General features: G+C 46.6%; 1 protein-coding gene and 1 non-coding gene across 3 annotated transcripts; one reads left to right on the forward strand and one right to left on the reverse strand.

Moving 5' to 3' along the window:
• Positions 1 to 4284: 4284 nt before the first annotated feature.
• LYAR (Ly1 antibody reactive) lies at positions 4285 to 19729 on the reverse strand. 2 transcript variants are annotated; one of them, XM_087828280.1, is made up of 10 exons: positions 19661 to 19729; positions 17255 to 17308; positions 15111 to 15282; positions 12890 to 13004; positions 10637 to 10744; positions 10451 to 10534; positions 6720 to 7149; positions 6330 to 6416; positions 5244 to 5329; positions 4285 to 4577 (listed from the first exon to the last, which is right to left on the reverse strand). In XM_087828280.1, exons 3-10 carry the CDS (start codon positions 15230 to 15232, stop codon positions 4443 to 4445), a joined length of 1167 nt encoding a protein of 388 aa, XP_087684406.1. In that variant the 5' UTR covers positions 15233 to 15282; positions 17255 to 17308; positions 19661 to 19729; the 3' UTR covers positions 4285 to 4442. The 2 variants fall into 2 exon arrangements, with proteins under 2 accessions (XP_087684406.1, XP_087684411.1); XM_087828285.1 differs by lacking the exon at positions 17255 to 17308 and having other exon boundaries at positions 19661 to 19715.
• On the forward strand, positions 9460 to 9564 carry LOC148094523 (U6 spliceosomal RNA). The gene has a single exon (XR_015716320.1). It is a non-coding gene; the product is annotated as a U6 spliceosomal RNA (small nuclear RNA).
• Positions 19730 to 19883: the final 154 nt, after the last annotated feature.

Consider the following 19883-nt stretch of genomic DNA (forward strand, 5'->3'; position numbering starts at 1 on the left):
CTATCATTGAGACTGCACAGACTTCTCAGCCAAAAAAAAAATCCTTTTTTCTTTTTCCAAATTAACACTAATTTGAGTTGTTTTCTGCTACTTGCTACCCTTAGGCCAGACCAATGCAGGCAGCCCTGTTCTCTCCTTGTGTCCTGTAGCCACCCCAATGGTCCACAGCTGGACCGTGAACACCTTCAGAAATGAGCTCATACATATGAAGCCCTGACATATGGAAAGTGCTCGTGTATGTTAACACATCTCACTTGGGATACAGCCCTTCATTCTAAGAAGAAAGCCATTTTAAAACACTCCCTCTAATTATATAAATCATACAATGAAATAAGTGTCCCTTTTTACACAACTTTACTAAACTGACAAAAGCTCTGGAATTGGAATTGCTAGGTGAAAAGATCCAAACATTTAAAAGCCTTTGACTGCTCTCTTCAAACCAGCTCTGGAAGGTACACTGTTGTACTTTACATTCCCTCCAGCAGCAGGTAGGAGACACTGTAATGTGCACCAACAGCTGGTTTATCGTGTTGGTAAATGTTCCCCAATTCATAATTAGGGGGTTGAGGAAGAATCTGCTGTTCTTTTATGAACAGATTTTTTCCCATTTATTGGCTATTTGTGCATCATTTTCCTTTCGGGGCTTTCATTCTTTGCTCATTTTTATAGATTAAGGATCTCTTTGAATATCAGATCTATGACAATTATAGTTTTCCAATTTACTGTTTACCTTTTCAGTTTGATCAGTAAGTTGTTCAGAGCCTAGAACTTGGCCTGTTGATGGTGTGCATGTGACCAAATAAAATAAACTCATTTTTTTACTTTAGAAAAACTCTCACATTTTTAATATATCCTCACATTAGCATGCATTTCCACTAAGTAGAGACCCTTATAAGGCCTATTTTAGCCATTTTTTGAAAGCTTAATTGGAAGAAGGGATAAAAGCTGCATATAGTCTAAGGTCCAGTAACCACAAAGTACCCCGAATTCGATAAAACCATGAAAAGGGCTTTCTGATCACGTGACCCATTGCTGAACCTACTTGGAATCCTTGCCCTGGTCATTTTACTTAAAGCTCTGCAGGGAATATCTTTATAATGACGCTCTAAATCGGGTGGGGAACATCGGGCCCAAGAAATCATTTGGTCTGGCCCTACCAAGGCAACTGCAGGCAGGACTTGAAATTCAACCTAGGAGCTTTTTACATAGCTAATTTTAAAGTTGATAATTTTGCATCGCCCACGAAAAAAGGTTCCCCACCCCTGATCTAAATCATCAGTGCTAAGAAAAGGCAGGTAGAAACAAGGACGGGGGTCCTGACCAAAGTAAAAGCCTTGCCAAGAGAAAAAAAAAATCTGAGTTATTAAGGAGACACCAGAGCTCCAATCCTGATCCTGCTGCTCACTATGTGACCTGGGGTAAGTCACTTATAGGCAGTGGGAAAGGCAGCCCAGGAGTGGCATGTGGTCAATACCAGCAGAGCAGCAGCGGGTCATAGTGATACAGCCTTGAAGGGCTGAGGCTGGGCCTGTGGGAAGAGTCAGGCTATGGAATGCGAGGGGGACTGATGATGATAACAATGGCCATCATTTACAGAGCACCGTACATGGACTATTTAATCCTTGTAGCAACCATATGAGGTCATTATTGTTGTGATTCCCGTTTTATACATGAGGAAACTGAGGCACAGCTTTTTTATTATGGGGTCCGAGGATGTTTTAATTTACTCCTGTGATGTAAGTGATGAAACTACTTGTTTGATAGTGTAATTGCTGAGTACCTAGTATTTTGGGGGAGTTTAAAGGTTTGACATCACTCAGGCCGCTGCCCATAGTCTCACAGCTAGTGACATGGAGCTAAGATCTGACCCAGACAGGCTCGGCTCTGGGGCCTAACCTCCGAGCTGCATGCTAACCTGCCTCTGATGATGTACAGTATCTCAGGACATCTGGGGATCATGAAGTATGGATAAATTAAGTGAAAAAATAACCAAGTGCTATAAAAGTTGATGCCAACTCCCATAGCATTTAAATTAAAATTGTATAGTAACAAGTGCCAAGAGGTTAGAGAAATTTTATGCAGAAACCCCTTAACATTGAGAAAATTCTATTACCTTAACTCTTCCCTGAAGCCTGGAGGAGAGTGCTGTTTCAGTTTTAGCTATAAAGTACCTTGGTTTGGGATACCCTTGGTTGGAGCAGGGCTATCCTCTCAGGTTACCATTAGTGTGCGTAATGCAAACGTGCAGATCCCCAGGGCAGGGCTGCTGAGAATTACCCAGAACTGAGTTTACCTGCCTTTGATCTCCAATGGGGAAATCCAGTCTATGGACTAACACTGCCCCCCCCCCCCCACTGGAGTCAGCCAGGGTCACCAGGTGGGCGGAACAGCAGAGGTAGGATTTCTGCAGCTCACAGTACCCACTCTGTGGCCAAACAAAGGCCTCCGCTTCCAAGCAATGTCTGACTTCTCAACTCTGACATATGTATTTACCCAGCAATTACAACTTAAACTACCAAAGGGGCGGTTTAATCACTTATATCAAAGGGAATAAATTAAAGCTTCCCTGGATCCCATAGCAAAAAAAACTCGGGTAGCCGCTGCACTACAAGAGGCTGTTCATTCACCAGCGCATCCAGCTGTTTCCCAGGGACCTTCGCTGTTTTGTAACCAACACAGGACGCTCTGAGCCCAAATTATAGTTCAGAAATCTAATGATAAGTGAGCTGAGCAAGACCTTGAGTTCCTTCGAATGTTACAAAACTTGAAAATACCGTTTTCCAGTTTCATAATCTAGTGGTAAGCCCCAGTGATTTTACTTGACAGCATCGAAAAACAGAACTATCTTGAGAAGAGAGAGATGGAAATTTGAAATATTAAATTTCAGTGCATTTAGGGGCAAATAAACTCTTACCTACCCTCATACACTGAGGGCAGCATTGTAAAAAGGTAAAAACACTCTGGGAAACTGGCTGTCTGTCAAAACGGAAATATACCCGATGACTCAGCAATTCCACTCCTAGGGTGTGCACTCAGCAGAAGTGGGAGAGTATACATAAGCCCCAGGAGACAGGTAGAAGATGTCGATTTCATCAGCAATTCAGCCACCCCAGAAACAGCCCAGCGTCTCGTGAGCAGAATGAAGTGCTGTACTATAAAGATAGAATCAGAGCAACGTGGATGAATCTCAGGGAATGCCGAAAGAAGCCAGACATAAAAGGGCACATGCCCTAGGACACCATTTACATGAAGTTCAGTACCAGGCTATGCCAGCCCATGCTGACAGAAGTGAGGATATGGTTGCTGTTGGGCTATAAATAGTCCATGGTCAGATTTAGCACAGGTGTGTGCACTTTCTGAGTTGTGTATTTAGGTTTACACACTTTTCTATATATATACTTCAATAAAAAGTTTACTTTAGAAAAATGAACTGTATGACTGTATCTTTGTCTTGAAAAATGGTTACACATCAACTGTAAACTAGAGTGTCACCTCAGAACTGAAGTGGATTTCTTCTTTACCATGCTGCCATGCTGCTGGCCTGGTCTGGTTACTGTGGGTCCTCTTGCTGCAGCCCAGGCACTTGGAGAGCCATGTGCCAGAAAGGCAAGGTGTCGGGGGACAGGCCTCTCCTCAGAGCCAGCACCGCAGACAGTCCATGGTAAACACCAGTCTGGGCGCACTTCATGCACGTGAAGAAGAAACATTTTCAGACACCTCCTATGGGCCAGATACCTTGTGTACATTAATTTAATTTCACTCTAGCTACCTTAGGAAGTCAGCGTAATAGACAAAAAACCTGAGACTCAGGGAGGCTACATAACCTGCCCAAGAGACGCCCTTGGCTATGAAGACACAAAGTCAGACTCAAGGTCAAGTCTTGTCATGGTACGTGGAGCCCTGTTCAGAGCATATTACCACCTGCTGTCTCCCACGTGGGCATGGGTGGAAGTCTGTAAAAGTGGGTAGAGTGGCAGGAAGAAGAGAAAGATTTCCCAATACAGCAAGTAGGTAAGAAATACCTTTCAAGAATCAGTCCAGGGGACTTTACCTAATGCCCTCCATCCCCACCCCACGCGGAATGACTCCTTCCCTCTCTGGTGCACACTTCAACCATGCACCTCCATGATGTTTTGCTTTGCTTGCCCTCAGGGTGGTTTGTCCCCTCTTCCTAAAGACAACATGAGCCCGCCTGGGGCATTCTGGAATCACCTTCCCTGTGATGGAGCATGGGTTCAAGAGCAAGAGGGTAAAACTGAAGAATCGCAGGCACAGGCTACTGGAGGGTTCAGGACAATATAGTTTATTTTCTCATAAAAGGTCTACCAAAAATATATATTTTCTTACAAGAAAGCAAAATTTGAGGAGTTACTCATTACGTTTTACAAACAGCAGTGAAAGGAAGAAATCAATAGAATGGACTGTTTATAAATATAAAATGTTCATTTCAGAAGTTTGACTTTGTCCTTCAGTAACTGGAAGGCGGGGTTCTTGCTGACTTTCTTGTTGAAGATGCCCAGAAGTTCCTCCTCCGACCTGTGGTGTTCGTCTGTCACAGCGTAATACTGAGCTAGGACCTTCACAGAGAAGAACAGCTGTCAAATGAGGGCAACTGTCCCGAAAATGTTCCTAAAATGTTCTTTAATCCAGAAGTAGGGCAACAGTAAGAAAGAAAAGAACTCCAGGTGCTGGCTACACAGGTTTTCTGCTTGTAGAAATCCATGCAGTGGCATGTGAGCACCTGGCTGCACGTGAGTCAGACATCGAAGAAAAGTTAAAAACCAGAAAGAGAAGAAACCACTGCTCTAGAATAATTAAAAGATAGCAAACTATCTAGAAGAAAAATTTCTTTTTAATATATCTTTGTTGATTTCAGAGAGAGGAAGGGAGAGAGATAGAGAAATATCAATGATGAGAGAGTCATTGATCGGCTGCCTCCTGCAAGCCCCCTGCTAGGGATGGAGCCCGCAACCTGGGCATGTGCCCTGATCAGGAACCAAACTGCGATCTCCTGAATCCTAGGTCAATGCTCAACCGCTGAGCCATGCTGGCCAAGCAAGAACAATTTCAAAGTCATACGTGTACTGCTCTGTCTGAGGAGTGATGGGAGTCGGCCCTTTCCCACCCCACGAGCCGAGGGGTCACAGGAGCACCATGGAAGTCACTGAGACACACATTTATGAGTTTAAGTATTTAAAATAACCGAGTCTCCCCAGCTTACATAGCTAAGTTATGCACCATACCTTTTTCCTTAGCTTTTTTATTGCGATTTCATTGTCCGGGGCCTGCTTCAGAACTGCTTTAATAGTTCCCTTCCAATTGAATTTACCTGCAATATAAAGAATAACATGCGAGACGTTTTGCTGCACTATCAGGAGGGAAAAGAAATGATTTCTGCAACATCTACTTGCTGCTGGGGAAATACGGGCAGGATACCATGATACTATGTAGCAGGCACTTGACCTGCCCAGTCAGTGGCCTAGAAGCACCGCTACCCTTCACCGTCCTGGTCTCAGAGTGAGCAGGTTAACTAAGCATCATAAACACCATCACCACTACAATCCTGTAGAAAGAGCTGCATCGGACGACCTCAGCAAGACTCCTTAGGAGCCACTAAGATCATGGGCTTTCTAAGCACAGTAAGCAAGACAGAGATGAGCAAAAGGAGCTTAACCTTGAGCCACAGGACAGCCACAAACATTACCACACAGAGGCAAAGACTCGTTCTACAGCTTCAGGTGAATCTATAATTACCTCAAGACAAATAATTTGTAAAAAGCCTCATACATATAAAGTTGGGGGTTAGGTTCCAAGCTAAGAGATCCAACCAACTTGGGCAGTCCCTGACCCTGATTAATAAAGCCTCAATTCCCACTTGAGTCCTTGGACCTCTTCTTAACTGGCAGGACCCCAGGGGATGCTTCAGGGCTGAGGAGGCAGCGCTGAAGAAACTTAATGGCCAGGGACTGGATCCTGACAGTACACGCTCTAGCTGAGGGAGCGGGCCATGGAGTTCCAGCAAGGAGACAGCAGTGACAGACCCAGAGATAAGGGGAACAGCCAGGTGTGGTTGGAAGAAAGGAAGGGAACCAGGTCATGGAAAGCATGCTGGGTTTACTTTAAATTCCAAAGATAATGCATCCAATCCAGACTGCTTTCCCCTCTATCCTTAAGCCAGACACATGGCTCTCACCTAGTTCTCATGGTTACTCTGGAGTCACACCCTGGAGAACATGCTTTGCTTTCAGATTCTTCCCCATGCCTCCGGAGGGCATGACCTCCTCCCCCAACCCAAAGAGGGCAGAGCCTTCCAGATGATGCAGCAATACCTTTCGCAGGAGCCTCATGGTTTTCTGGTTCTCCACCCTCAGCACGTTCTGGGAACTTGGTCTTTTTCTTCTTAGAATACGCTTCAACTAAAGAGGTTTTTAAAAGAGATTTTGCATTTACGATGTCAGCTACACCTAATGTGCTTTCCACGGCCAGGCCCCTTCCATCCACATTCTCACTCCCCAACCAACCCAGCACATGGGGTTTCTCCCCCCATCAGGGGGAAACGGAGTTGAGAGGTGAGGTCACTTGCCTGGACTGAGCCCAGGGTGGCCTGACCCCAAAGCTTACGCCCTTTGCCTTGCTTGGTTTAAAATGCAAGATCTAACATTTTATATCTCCCAAATCCTGTTTTTTTAACAAACCCGCAGCATAAGCTAGCCCCACACCTTCGGAAAGCTTCCGCTTCCTTTTCCCTGGACCGCGGTTTGTCGCGTTCTGGTCTACGGCTCCGTTCACGCCCCGGTCCTCTGCACGCTGGCCTTTGTTCTTCTTCCTCTGGCTCTTGTTCCCTGTGGGGCCCGTGGCCTCGGGGGCGCCCTCCCCTCCAGCCTCCTGCTCGGCCTCCTGCCTCATTTTGCGCATTTTAGACTTCTGGCTCCTGGCCTTCTGGTGCTGGTTTTCTAATCTTAGCTCTTTCTTTTCTTTCTTCCTTTTCTTCTGCCGCTCTTCCTTCCTCTCCCTCTTACTCCTCTTCGCCTCTGCGTGTCCTTGCGTGGGGTCACTTGCTTTGGAAGGGGCCACCGTGGTGGAGATTTCTGCAGGTGGCTTTGCCACTTGGTTGAGTGGCTGTTGATTGTGCCCTTTATTGACTGGTTCCTTATTATTAAGCAAAACCAAGAAAGGCATAAGTATTCATTCGAGACACACCTAGCATTCACTGCCTGTATCTACTCGACACACAGTTTCACAAAAATGTTTCTTACCACTTTAGAACTGTGAGCCCCTAAAGTTAAAATGTAGCTGTAAATACACAAAATGAGAAGAACTCCCCCAGCCCACAGCCCCCTCTGCATTTAACAGAAATTTTCGTTCTGGAAAAGTGAAGGACCCTTACATCACTTCAGCCAGACCTTTAATGTCGGCTCACTATTCACTTTCTTTCAATAAAAGGAGAACTTAATGTGTAGCAGAAACTAGTAATTTATGTATCTGCAGACCTGGGTTCAAGTTCCAGCTCTATCAGTTACTAGCCAAGTGATTAGGGCAAGTTATTTATCTGCTCTGGACCTGTCTCCTTGTCTGTACAATAAAAGGCAACAATCCTTTCCTCATACAATTGATGTGCGAATAAAATGAGAAAGGAAATGCCATGAGCTCAGCACAGAGAATGCTCGATGCACCAGCCTAATGTATGTGAACGGCTTTATAAATGACCAAGTACTAGACAGAGGCATAATCTCACCATCAGTCAGGTTAGATGGTTCCCCTGAGAAGTCGGGGACACGTGGACAGCGTAAAGAATCATGGCTAAGGAATCACGGAAAACTGACTACATGCACTGGGGTGAGAAGAAACTCCCACTTACTGCGCTCCTGTATTCAAATCAGCACATGGATCCTATTTTTAAAATGACTCAGCACAGCTAGTCCCATTGCCTGACTTGAAATGTGTGGAAATCTCTACACTAGCCCTGCCGACAAGCTGGTGCAGAGCCATCTATTGAACTGCCGTGACCCTGAGGTGCCTGGCAGGCAGGGAGAGGGCCAGTGGCAGCAGCCCTGGGAAATCACTGGATTTATGCACTCAAAGACCTGACCCAGGTTCCATCTCTGTAAGTTACTTGCCAGCTGACACACAAGTCACCTCCATTCTTAACCCTCTGGAGACTGGGTCACAAGAAGGGAGCTACTACCCCCCAAGTCAGACCAAATAAAGAAGGACTGGCTTTAACTCAAGTACAAGAACACACAAAGTCACACCTTCCTCTGACATCGATGCCCAACTCTGGCAGAAAGAGTAGCATTTAGGAAAAGAATGTTAACAAAAATGAGAGTTTTCTCAGTAGCAGTTCAGGGAAATAAAGTACATAACCCAGGCCCATTTGGGGGAGGGGGCAGAGAATGAGTTCAGAAATGGACCCAGGAGGAAGAAGGGGGCAAAGAAGCTTCCCATCTAGCCTCTAGTTTTGAGTATTGGTTACTATTATAACCACCAAGGGCCACAGACCTCAGCCCGCTGCCCACCAATTCAGACCAGGTCTCTAGCTGGTGCCTTGCCTCCACATCCAAACCCACAGAGGGGAAGGAGGGAGGGAGGCAGGCAGGAGACACTTCACCCCACCTAGCAGCCACTCAACAGTGACTGGTCAATTCAGTCCCCATCTTTCTACCTCATTCCAGGCTCTCCTCCAATGTGGACTCCTTAGCACCATACTCACTGACTCTTACCTAACAGAGCACCCTCGTTTGCTCTCTGCCCCTCCTCCTGCCTTCTATTTCTTCCTAGCACTTATCACGACCTGATATCATAGCACAAACCCACACACACAGCTGTCTGTCTCCCCCACTAGAATACAGCTGCATGAGGTCAGGACTTGGCCTGACAGATGCAACCAGTGACCAGGTGCTAGTTGTGCTGGACATAGAAAGTATCACAGTAGAGGAGAGAAGGCTGCCAACCTAATGTCCAGCACACAGTAAAGGGAGGGATAAAACTGCAGGCATGAACAAACAGGGCCTCAGGAACCTCTGTTTTGCACCAAACACTGGGATGTGCTGTGAAGTTCACAGGGCAAAGGCAAAGCAATAACAAGCTCAGGGTTTGCCATGAACTGTTGCTTGATAAATATTTAATTCCTAGTATGCTCACAGCTTCAAAAGGAAATCAGGAAAAACTTTTTAAAAAGCTGCAATTGAACTAAATCATTTCAAATCTTTGATTCTTAGTAAAAAGTAATGAAAATAACCTTTAAAAAACAGGTGCCACATAAAGGCCAATTAAATGATAAGTTTTCAAAGGCCCAAATTGTATATTTTGAGACAAAATATACTGCCAAGATAAAGTTTCATTTTTATTTCGATTTTCTGCCCAAACTATTCTCTCTATATAAAGCGAATCAAGTCCTGACAATGTGACCAGAAAAAAAGACCAGCCAGACCCACTGGTTTTTTTTAAACTAGTAATGATATACTTCACTTTGGCAGCACATATGCTAAAATTGGAACCATACAGAGATGAGCATGGCCCCTGTGCAACGATGACACGAAAATTCGTGAAGCGTTTCACATTTAAAAAACAAAATTAATGTTACAAGTCTCCGAATGGGATGTAAACTCCAAATAGGAAGTACAACTGAATTAATGTGCAAAAAATCAAATGAACAATGTAACCAACAATGTGGCTACATGACATGAAACCAAAACTCTGCATGTGTATCCACATCTGGGAATTCCCATATCAAACCTTTTTGACTGACAGGCAGCTGACTGAATTAATCCCGTGTAATTCTCCCTCCACTGGAAGGAAAGAGACTACACTTACTGAGTGCCCACTAAAAGTTGGGCATAAGGTGGGAGGCTTTTGTACTCTCATCTATTTTAAAACTGCAGCATGTTAGGGGCCAGGACCCCTTATCTAAAAGACCCCCTAGTCACTCTGTGTCCTCACCTGTTTATTTTCCTTCATGGCACCATCACCACCTGAGCTATTTCATAGTTTTGTTCACTGCCTGGCACAGATCAGGCACCCGGTAAGTACTGAATGACTGAATGAATGAATATGACGATCCATTTGTTAAAGAAAAGGAAACTGAGGCTCAGAGGCTAAATAGCGTGCCCAGGATCAAACATCTGGCAGAGAGCAGTAGGGATTCAATCCAGATCTGTCACATTCCCAAAGCTCCTGTTCCTTCCAACTTTCTCACTCCGCTGCTTGATTTCTAAGCAAATCATTCCATGTTAGCTGCTACCATTATCAAACATTGGGAGTAAGTACCTTTCTGTGCACAATAAGGAACTCTTCTCTGCAAGGCATTCAGTTTATTCCTTCCCATAAATGAAGGCCCAAAGAGGCTCTCTGAAAAAGAAGGCTGTCTTGACCTCCAAAAATAAGGCATTCCCACTGCATCACCCCTAAGCATTCTTGCCACATTACACATCTAAAGTCAGACCTGACTTACGTTGCTGGAAGCTTCAGAAAAGATACTCCACACCTGCTCCAGAATCGATTCATTATAAACTTTTAAACTGTTCTTCATCCAATTCTGTAAGGAAGAAAAAGAAAAAACATCCCATTTGACAGGTACACACAAGCTGTCACTGATGGGCCCACATCCCCACAGTCAGGGAAGCCATCAAATACATACCTGAAATTTTGCCTTTTTCCTGGGAATGTTGTCAAAACCACTAATTTGTTCTAAAAGTTCTCTCACTTTGGGGCTGACATTGGGTCTTTTTATTAATTCATTTACTTTCTACAAAAAAGGAAAACAAAACAAAAATAATAAACAACTGACACATGTGTTTCATGCAGCCAGGACTACAGAGTTCACATGTCAAGTCCAGGTTTCATGTTAATGTCTATGTTTACAGATTCAACACAGTACCAAAGTCCTGACCAGAGCAATTCGGCAAGAAGAAGAAATAAATGGCATCGAATGGGAAAGAAAGAAGGAAAATTATCTCTGCTCACAGCCAACATGGTCTTGTACGTGGAACACCCTAAAGATTCCACAAAAAGAACCTTTAGAACCAATAAACACATTCAGCAGAGCTGCAGGATTGCACTCAAAAAATCAACTAACAATCTGAAAAGGCAATTAAAACAATTCCATTTACAATAGCATGAAAAGTTTTCATGCTTAACCAAGGAGTTTATGAAAGACTTATCTACTAAAAACTACAAAACATTGCTGAAAGAAAGACACAAATAAATGGAAATGTTCATGGACTGGAAGATTTATTAATATGTCAATGCCACCCAAGTGATCTACAGATTCAAATGCAATCCCTGTCAACGTCCACCTGACTTTTTTTTTTTTTGCAGAAATAGAAGACAGACTCTATCCTAGTATCACGTGGACTCTCAAGGGACACCAAATAGCCAAAACAATCCTGAAAAAGAAGAACAATGGTGGAGGCCTCACCTTTGATTTCAAAGCTTACTACAGAAAAGCAGAGTAATGAGAACAGCATGGAACTGGCATAGAGACATGTAGACCAACAGAATAGAGCCCAGCAATAAACCTCTGCATAGATGCTGACGAGGGTGTCAATAGCATTCAATTGGAAAAGAACAACAAATGGAGAATGTAATTAATTGGAGATTTAAATGGTTAAAATGCTAAACTTTAGATCATGTATAATTCACCCACAACTTTTAAAAATGGGGAGGGGGGTGTAAACAAACCAAAAGTGATCAAAAGAATCACATAAAGTGGTTACTACAAAATACAGGCAAAAGGAACTAGGCAGTAAATTGAGGACCAAGACAAAAGCATTAAAATCTAATAAATAAATTTGAAAATAACAAGAACAGAACAGAGATGAAAATTAAATTTGTGTCCTAAAGAAAATGCTTACGGCAATCACAGTGAAGGCAGAGGGAAAAGGCAGGGAAATGACAGTGTACAGGAAAGACGGGCACCAGTGAGCCCATAGTCAAGACTTCCACCCAGCGTCTGCGGTGCCATGCTTGCAGTGGGAATGTAGCCACAGACGTGTAAACAGATGGGCCTGGCTGTGTTCCAGTACAATTTTACTCACAGAGGTGTAGGACCTGTGGGCCAGTGAGCCAGCCCCTGCTTGAGCGATGGCATTCACAATGTGATGACAGCGGGGATGGAGCTCATGCACAGGTTCCTCAAGCTTGGGGGCCTAGGAATGTCATCTGCTTCTTGGGGGATTACAGATTTAGTACCCAAGGCGTGGCTTGGTAGTTGGCAGCCTAAATATCTTAGGGGTTTCACGAGCTCCTCAGTCCACTGGGCAAACTCTGTTAGTCCTTTGAGAACAGAAGACTTTCCTTCTCAGGAGTTTGCAGCTCAGTTAGCTGGTCAGTATTGGAAAACTCACGTTCAAACTCTATCACGGACGAAGTAACTAGATGACATTTGTCTCCCATCTTCCTACCTTCCTTTCTGAGTCCTGCCTCCTATTCTGTAAAAGGTGAGCAATATTCTGGGAGGTACGCCTCTCAGTGAATTAGGGATTTCATTGCTTTGTCATTTTTATTGTGCATGTTTTCATTTTATTTAAGTAGAAAATTCTTCATATTTATGAAAATGTCTTTATTTTACCCAATTCTGATGACCAACAGCCATGATGGATTAACATGGTTTGAATCCTAAAGGCTGTATTATCACTGGAGCAGACAACAGGTAAGAAAGCTTCAGGGCCAAGAGGAAGCTAGTGAGAATTCTAAAATATTTCTGCAAGAAATCTACAAAACACATGGATTAGAGATAAAACACACTACAGCTATTAACAGAAATCAAGAACTCTTTTTCAAGCTTTAGTTGCTCAACCTTGGTTTCCCGAGACGTGCTGCCTCTGGGTCTTGTCTGCATGGACGGTGGAGGGCAGATGTCAGATGAAGCTGCGGGGCAAAGGAGACTTACCTGAAGCCACGCCTGCTGCTTGAGGTCGCCTCTGTGGGCCTTCCCTTCGTAGCCTTTGCCGCCATACTTCTGGTTTTCACTTATACACTTCACATGGTTTTTATAATCCTCGCCCCTGTGAAGACAGAGGCCCTGCCACTGAACGGACTCTCAGGCTGGAGGCTGTCTAACATCAGTGCACTGCTCCTGCCATCACAGCCCACGCGATGTCTGCACACCTGCCCGCTGCCCACACCTCCACCGCACCCCCACACACGCACCCCCACCTATTTCATTACTGTGCTCACGGCCTGCTGCATAACCACATTTTCCTTCCTCCAAACTGTTCAATGTGAAACCACTACCAAACTTTCCACCCATTTTTGATGTCCAAATGCCTTCAACCAAATTGATAAGCAGTGTTTGTTTTTAGTTATAAGCAACCATACACTGAATAAAAAACTCTCTGCAATAGGTGCCTTTACGGGAAGTTACAAAATCTGCAAGATTTCCTGGTAACATAGGAGGCAATCAATAATTAGTTGTAGAATAAGTTAAAAGCTGGTATAAAATGGTGGTACCGGGACTAATACAATATTATATATCAGTATACCTCAATAAAAATAAATAATAAGCCCGGCCGGGCGTGGCTCAGTGGTTGAGCATCAACCTAGGATCCAAGAGATCGGGGTTCGATTCCCAGTCAGGGCACATGCCCGGGCTGTGGGCTAGGCAGCCGATCAATGACTCTCTCATCATTGATGTTGCCATCTCTCTCCCCCTGCTTTTCTCTCTCTGAAATCAATAAAGATATGTTTTTTTAAAAATAAATAAATAAATAAAAAATTAAAGTTATGCCCAGTTGGTGTGGCCAGTGGTTGAGCACCAACCTATGATCCAGGTGATCGAGGTCCGATTCTGGATCAGGGCACATGCCCGGGTTGTAGGCTCGATCCCTAGTAGCGGGTGCGCAGGAGGCAGCTGAGTAATGACAACTCTCTCATCACTGATGTTTTCATCTCTCTCTCCCTCTCCTTTCCTCTCCCTGAAATCAACAGATATATTTAAAGAAAAAAAAAATTGAAGTCATGAGGGTGTAGCATACAGCATGAAGACGGTAGTTAATGACACTGTGCTACACATTTGAAAGTGGCTAAGGAAGTAGATCTTAAAAGTCCTCATCACAAGAAAAAAACTTTTTTTGTATCTATGTAGGTGGGATGGATGTTAACTAGATTTACTGTTAACATTTTGCAATATATACAAATACTGAATCATAATGGTTGTACACCTGAAGCAAATATAATGTTGTATGTCAGTTATACTTTAATAAAAATATATATATATTTTTAAATTGGTTGTTATCAGGTCACTAAAATGTTCTGGATCTCAGGGTCCTGGGAAAAAGGAAAATCAGTTCTATCTCAGTCTCTCTGACGCAGGCAAGGTCAGGAGAAAGAACCCAGTGCCGCTGGTCTTATACATCAAGCTTCCTTCTAGGATTAGGTATGAACGCAGACTTTAGTAGCTTCCAAAATTTTAAATATCACTTCCTTAGAATAAAATTAAAACAGGCTATTAGCAAACATCTCCCAAATGCTGCAGAGGACAGTGGGCACGTGCGCCAAAGCCGCCTTTCCACTGGCGCCTCTGAGGCTAAAGGCGAGTGTGAAGACGGAGGACAGGATGTTAGCCAGCTACGGACGACCTTCCTAGAAAGGCAGCGGGCAAACACTCAAGGTCTGTCCTGCGCCTCCTCAAGGCCCTCACCTTTCCAGAGACCCCTCACCCCCCCAGCAGAAGGGCCTGACACACTCACAGAGCAGGAGCTCTACCCAGCATCACCTCTGATTTCCTGGGAACGACCGGAGCCCTCCCTCAGACACCCTCACTGGGAATAGTACACTCGTGGTCTGGCTTATGGACCCACTCTTCCGTGTGATCAGCACGCCATACCCTGAAGCTTTACTCCGTGGTCCCGTCCCAGGGTTTGGGAATGGTGGCAACGCAGCGGCAGCAAGTGCCGCTACTGACCAGACACTCCAGTTGCCGCAGTCCCCTTCCTTCAGTCTTCTTTTTAAATCGTCCATACAAGGCAAACAGTCTTGTGACCCACGTTTAATTTTTTTTCTTAATTCCTTTCCTCAAACTTGGCTCTATTTTTCAAAGCTCTGTGGAAACCATGCTCCCCACACTGGCCTGGACCTTTACTGCAGATCCACATGAGTCATGTGGAACTTACCAGAAGTCTTTACCACAGTCAATGCAAGATAGGCACTCGCAGCTCCTGCAAATAGCCACATGTTTCTCCACTTGTACTTTCTTCACTGATTCACCACATGCATTGCATGTAAAAAATACCATTTTAGCTAAATGATTAAATATTCTCTATCCAAGATAGGCTTGAAGTCGTCCTAAAAAAATTTAAAATAAAGGAAAAAAAGATAATTATCATTGTAATCTGTCCCATCAATAAAGAAATGGAACCACTGCAGCTGTCCTAACTGCTGGGTGCTGAATCACTGGAGGGCGGTCACAGACCCAGGTTTCCCCAGCCCTGTCAACCTACGTACATCTGCACAAATAACCACTTAAAACTTCATGGAGCTGCTACTGTGCTCAAAAACACACAAATCCGTCTAAAGTGTGACAGAAGTCACAGTAATTTTCCATGCTGATGCAATTTTTAATCACTAGATTCTTAGAGTACTGTCTTGTATTGTAAGCTTCACAGCAAAACTACTGAGAAGTGTTGGACCCGGGCATTCTTGCTCACTGTGAAAATGAAGGTAAGCGTCAAGCAGACGGGTGCGGTGTGCTTCGGGGTAAGACTTCATCCCGAATCCTTCAGCACAAATGCACAACTCTCGGTTCCCAGAGCCTGCTCATGCGTGCAACCACTATCTTCCACTGCCACGTGGAGGTCACTGCCGGAGGTCACACCTGAGCGGGGATCGGGGCTGCTCCCGCCCACTCGGCCTTGAATGGAAATGTCCATCCTGGCTGCAGCTAAAGGCTTTACAAAGGCCCAGCAGATCTCCCAGGCAGGCTCTGGCTCTTCAGGGCACTGCCGACATCAGCTTGTCTGACAGGCCACATACAAATGGGGGCCCTGGCCCCGGGTCTCCCCTCCTCAGCTCGCTGCCCGGGTCGACGAGTGAGAGAGAGCACGTGGTCAGCTCCAGCCTTGCACCGAATCCAGAGGAAAGCACCGTGACTGCCTGTTCTGGGGTGTGCAGCAGCCACACCACCCTCTCATCAGTTATGGTGAAGATGGATGAAACAGTGCAAGTCTTGGGAGCTGGCATCACGTGGACTATGACCCAGCTCCCTCCAAGCTTAGCATTCTGCACGCAGCAGACGGAAGCTCAGTTAATGACCGGTGACAAGGACAGTGGCCGCCCTGCCTCTCAGGGAGAACAAAGGCTGGAACAAAGCCAGCGCAGTATCAAATAAACAGTCTGTAAGGGCACTTTGGTGGAAGAACAAGATCAGACCACCAACTCGCCACCAAGAAAGAGACGGCCATTACACACACCAGGCAGAAGCAGCTACGACAAGCACTCATCTGCTGAAAAATGCTTAAGTACTTTCATAATGAAATTCAACAGCGAAAAATACCCCTCGAAGTAAAGCCATGGCCACGAGTCTTCTGACCTTCCCTGTCGATCTGTTTCCTGATGGAGGGGGAGGGGGGAGGGGAGGAGGCTTCGGCAAGCTTTGAGATCCCATTGGAAGGCTTGGTCTGTCATCAAGGAAGGTCTGGAATTAAAGGCCTGGGAAGGGCAGGTGGAAACAAAATGAATGGACTGAAAGAAGTCAGTAATGTTGACAAAAAAGATGCTGGGAATATCTGTGCAGAACGTCATCCCTCTGGGGATGAGCCACATGTAGCGTAAACATCAGCTCAGGAGAGGATTAGAGTCTGATCACATGTCCACCGGAAAAGCACCTCCGACCTTTCCTCTGGTCTTATACTGCAAAGATGCACATTTGGAAATGTGTCCATTTCTTTTCTAGGCAGAATGGGTAGCTTGCACAGTGAGTCAGACCATCACTGCATTTTTTCTCTTGATGGAAATGGGAACAGTGTGCTGCCTGCTTGCTAATGAGATAAATGAGGCCCGTGAGCTTACCCCTCACTTACTCAGAGCCCAGAGGACGTCCCAGCACCAGGGAGGGTCACCTTGATCAGGCCTCACACCTGACCTAGCCCCCTGGGAAACACCTGCCATTTATGCAGGAAACAGCTAGGTGTGTGTCTGTATGGGGGGGGTGGGCTGCAAAGAACAGCAAGCTGAAAACATCCTAACCACACAGCAGACAGGAGTCCCAAGTCCCAGTGCAGGCTTAACAAGTTCAGAAGTGCAAATGCGACAAACTTACAAAAATACACCACGTGAAAAGTCAGTCCCTCCAACTGAAGATAGCAAGCATTGCCTAAAACAAAAAATTAAACTTATTAACATTTCACAAGGCTAAATAAATGTGAGAAAAATTTAAATAAACTTTCAGATGATCTTTTGGTAAATTTGTAACAGGAATTAGGAGAGCTGAAAACATGCCCCATGGAGACTTCCAGGACACCATCTGCTGGGATCGGATGTCATACATTTCAGTGCTTAGCCACAAGTGTGAAAAGATGGCTTTCTTTACGGGGCTGAACCTGAATCAGAGGCCCCTTTTCCTTCCCTGGCTCCTCACTCTGTGCCTGAGGCTGGGTCCCAGTCCAACCACAGAGATTGTGTGTGTCCTTCCTTCTGGGGATGTGGGCATGTACAAGAGCAAGGCAAGCAGAAAGCAAGGTGTGTGGACTGGCTGAGAGCACACGTGGGTTCTCGTCACTGTATTTCAATTCAGCAGACATCTACTAACTGCCAGGTGTGCACTGGGATCCATACATACCCAGGGGTCCTCCCCCAAAGCAGACCAGGCCCTCTGTGTGAGCTTCCGGCTGTCTATGCATTGTCTGGTCAATTTACTGAGTTCTCATCACATGCCACAGCCCAAGAAAAGAGTGACGAATGACAGAACATGGCCATTAGCTCTCCACAAAGCCATTTCCCATGTACCATCACAACCACACCAACGCTTCCAGAAGAGGCAAGATTACACCACCTCCCAGACTCAGCGAGGTTAAGTGATCCGCCTGGGGGCACACTGCACGGTAGGGGCATCCAGAGCCCCTGCCCTGACTCTCTATCTTGACTTGGCCATTACTTGGCACCTGGGATCTTCAGACCCTCTTCCACAAAAACTCAAAGGCTCTGCAAATGACCTTCCATTTTAAAATATGAGACCCCAGGTCTTAATTCTAAGGCCAGCCCACACTGAGCAAAGCCACCCATGTCACAGCAGAGGAGGTCGGGTGTCGGAAAATGGTGCTGAGTTGAGGGGCAGGGGCAGACTCAGCAAGGGGCTGGGGACTGAGGAACTTATCACCATGGGAGCCATGTTCTGCTGAGCAGGAGCCTGCATCTGCCAATTAAAAACGAAATGACTGCAACGTACCCTAACTTGAATCTACTTACCTATAAAATCTTAGAGCACTGTACAGAAAGTTAAATAAGACACCAGATATGAAAGGTTCATCCTCACCCAATGGTAGGATTTCCTGTGACCTGCTCATCGGCATGTCAGTGCTGTTATACCCAGTCCCCACCTAAACCATGCTTCTCTAAACATCTCCTTCAGCCCACCCACCTGTCCTCACGAATTCACTCGTCTCCTCGGGCTCCCCACCCGCGGGTGCTACTCTACTACCCTGCTCCCTGATAGCATGACCTCAGGTTTAGTTCTGGGGTTGGGATTTGGAGTGACTTTTCACCTTCCTCTCTCTACATTTCTGTATCATTTTTTACAAAAACTACATTCACTATTCTTAAAACATTCTCTCACACACATATACACGCAGACCTGAACCCCATCGCCACCGAAAGCCAGGCGAGCAACCTCGGCACTGTCCCCGTGAGCGCTATCACCTCCAGCTGGTCACTCTTCCCGCTGAACCTCGAGTTCTCCCATCTGTGAAACGAGACCTGCCCTGAGCCCCTTTCAGAGGCAGAATTTCAAGAAACCACGGGTATGGTACCAGAGAAGACCAGACGGGCAGGCACTGCCCACCGCCCCGCCTGAACCCCTGAATGTGGGGGTGCCGGAGTCTCCATGTGCATTCAGCCAGGTGACCTCTCCCTTGCTCTTTGCAAAAGCCCAAGAGGAGCAAAGTGGGGCCGGGAGAAGTTCACCCTGCCTCGCCCGCTCCCTACGCACCACAGGCCCAGCATCCTCCTGAATTCACAGCACCCGGGACGTCTACAGTCTACCGCCGTGGGGCTCTGCGCCAGCGCGGGGTGCGGGGGCGCTGCGTGGACAAGCCCGGGGGGCCTCTCTGCAGGAAGGCCAGCCTACAAGCCCCCCCGGCCTGTCTCCTCGGAGGTCAGGGCTGCACAACATCCCGACGCCCGTGGGGCACCTACTGTGCGCCGAGCCCCGGCGGGGGTGCTAACGCGGGCGCCCATGTGATGCTCGCCAGTCCGGAGGCAGGTTCTGTGTTCCTCCCTCTCGACAGAGGAGGACACCGAGGCCCAAAGAGGCTGAGCAGCCCGCAGCGGGTCGAGGCCCAGCTGCTCGGGCCCCAGCGCCCCGAGGCCCCCCCTGTACCGACTGAGACCCGCACGGATCTCCTCCCCCCGGCGAGGGGCCGAGGGCCTGAGGGTGGAAACGCGGCCGCCCCGCCCCGCGGCTCTCGGGGCCCAGCCTCCTAGGACGGACCTCCGAGCCGCCGCTCCTCACCTCTCGGCCGGCGCCCGCCAACGGTTTCAACCGGCCGCGGGGAGCACGTGGGACCGCGGCGGCCGCCCGCCCAGCGCAGCCGTCACCTCCCTCCGCGGCTGCCCGGCGCAGAATTCGTTTCGGACCTGCCCGCGCGCACGCGCGGCGCGGCCCCACACCCCGGCGGAAGTGACGATCCGGAAGCCGGAGGGCGGGCCCGGGCGGCCGAGGGGGCGTTGTCGCG

The sequence above is a fragment of the Miniopterus natalensis genome, chromosome 1 (assembly GCF_054644295.1).
Source record: "Miniopterus natalensis isolate mMinNat1 chromosome 1, mMinNat1.hap1, whole genome shotgun sequence".
Classification (NCBI taxonomy): Eukaryota; Metazoa; Chordata; class Mammalia; order Chiroptera; family Miniopteridae; genus Miniopterus; species Miniopterus natalensis.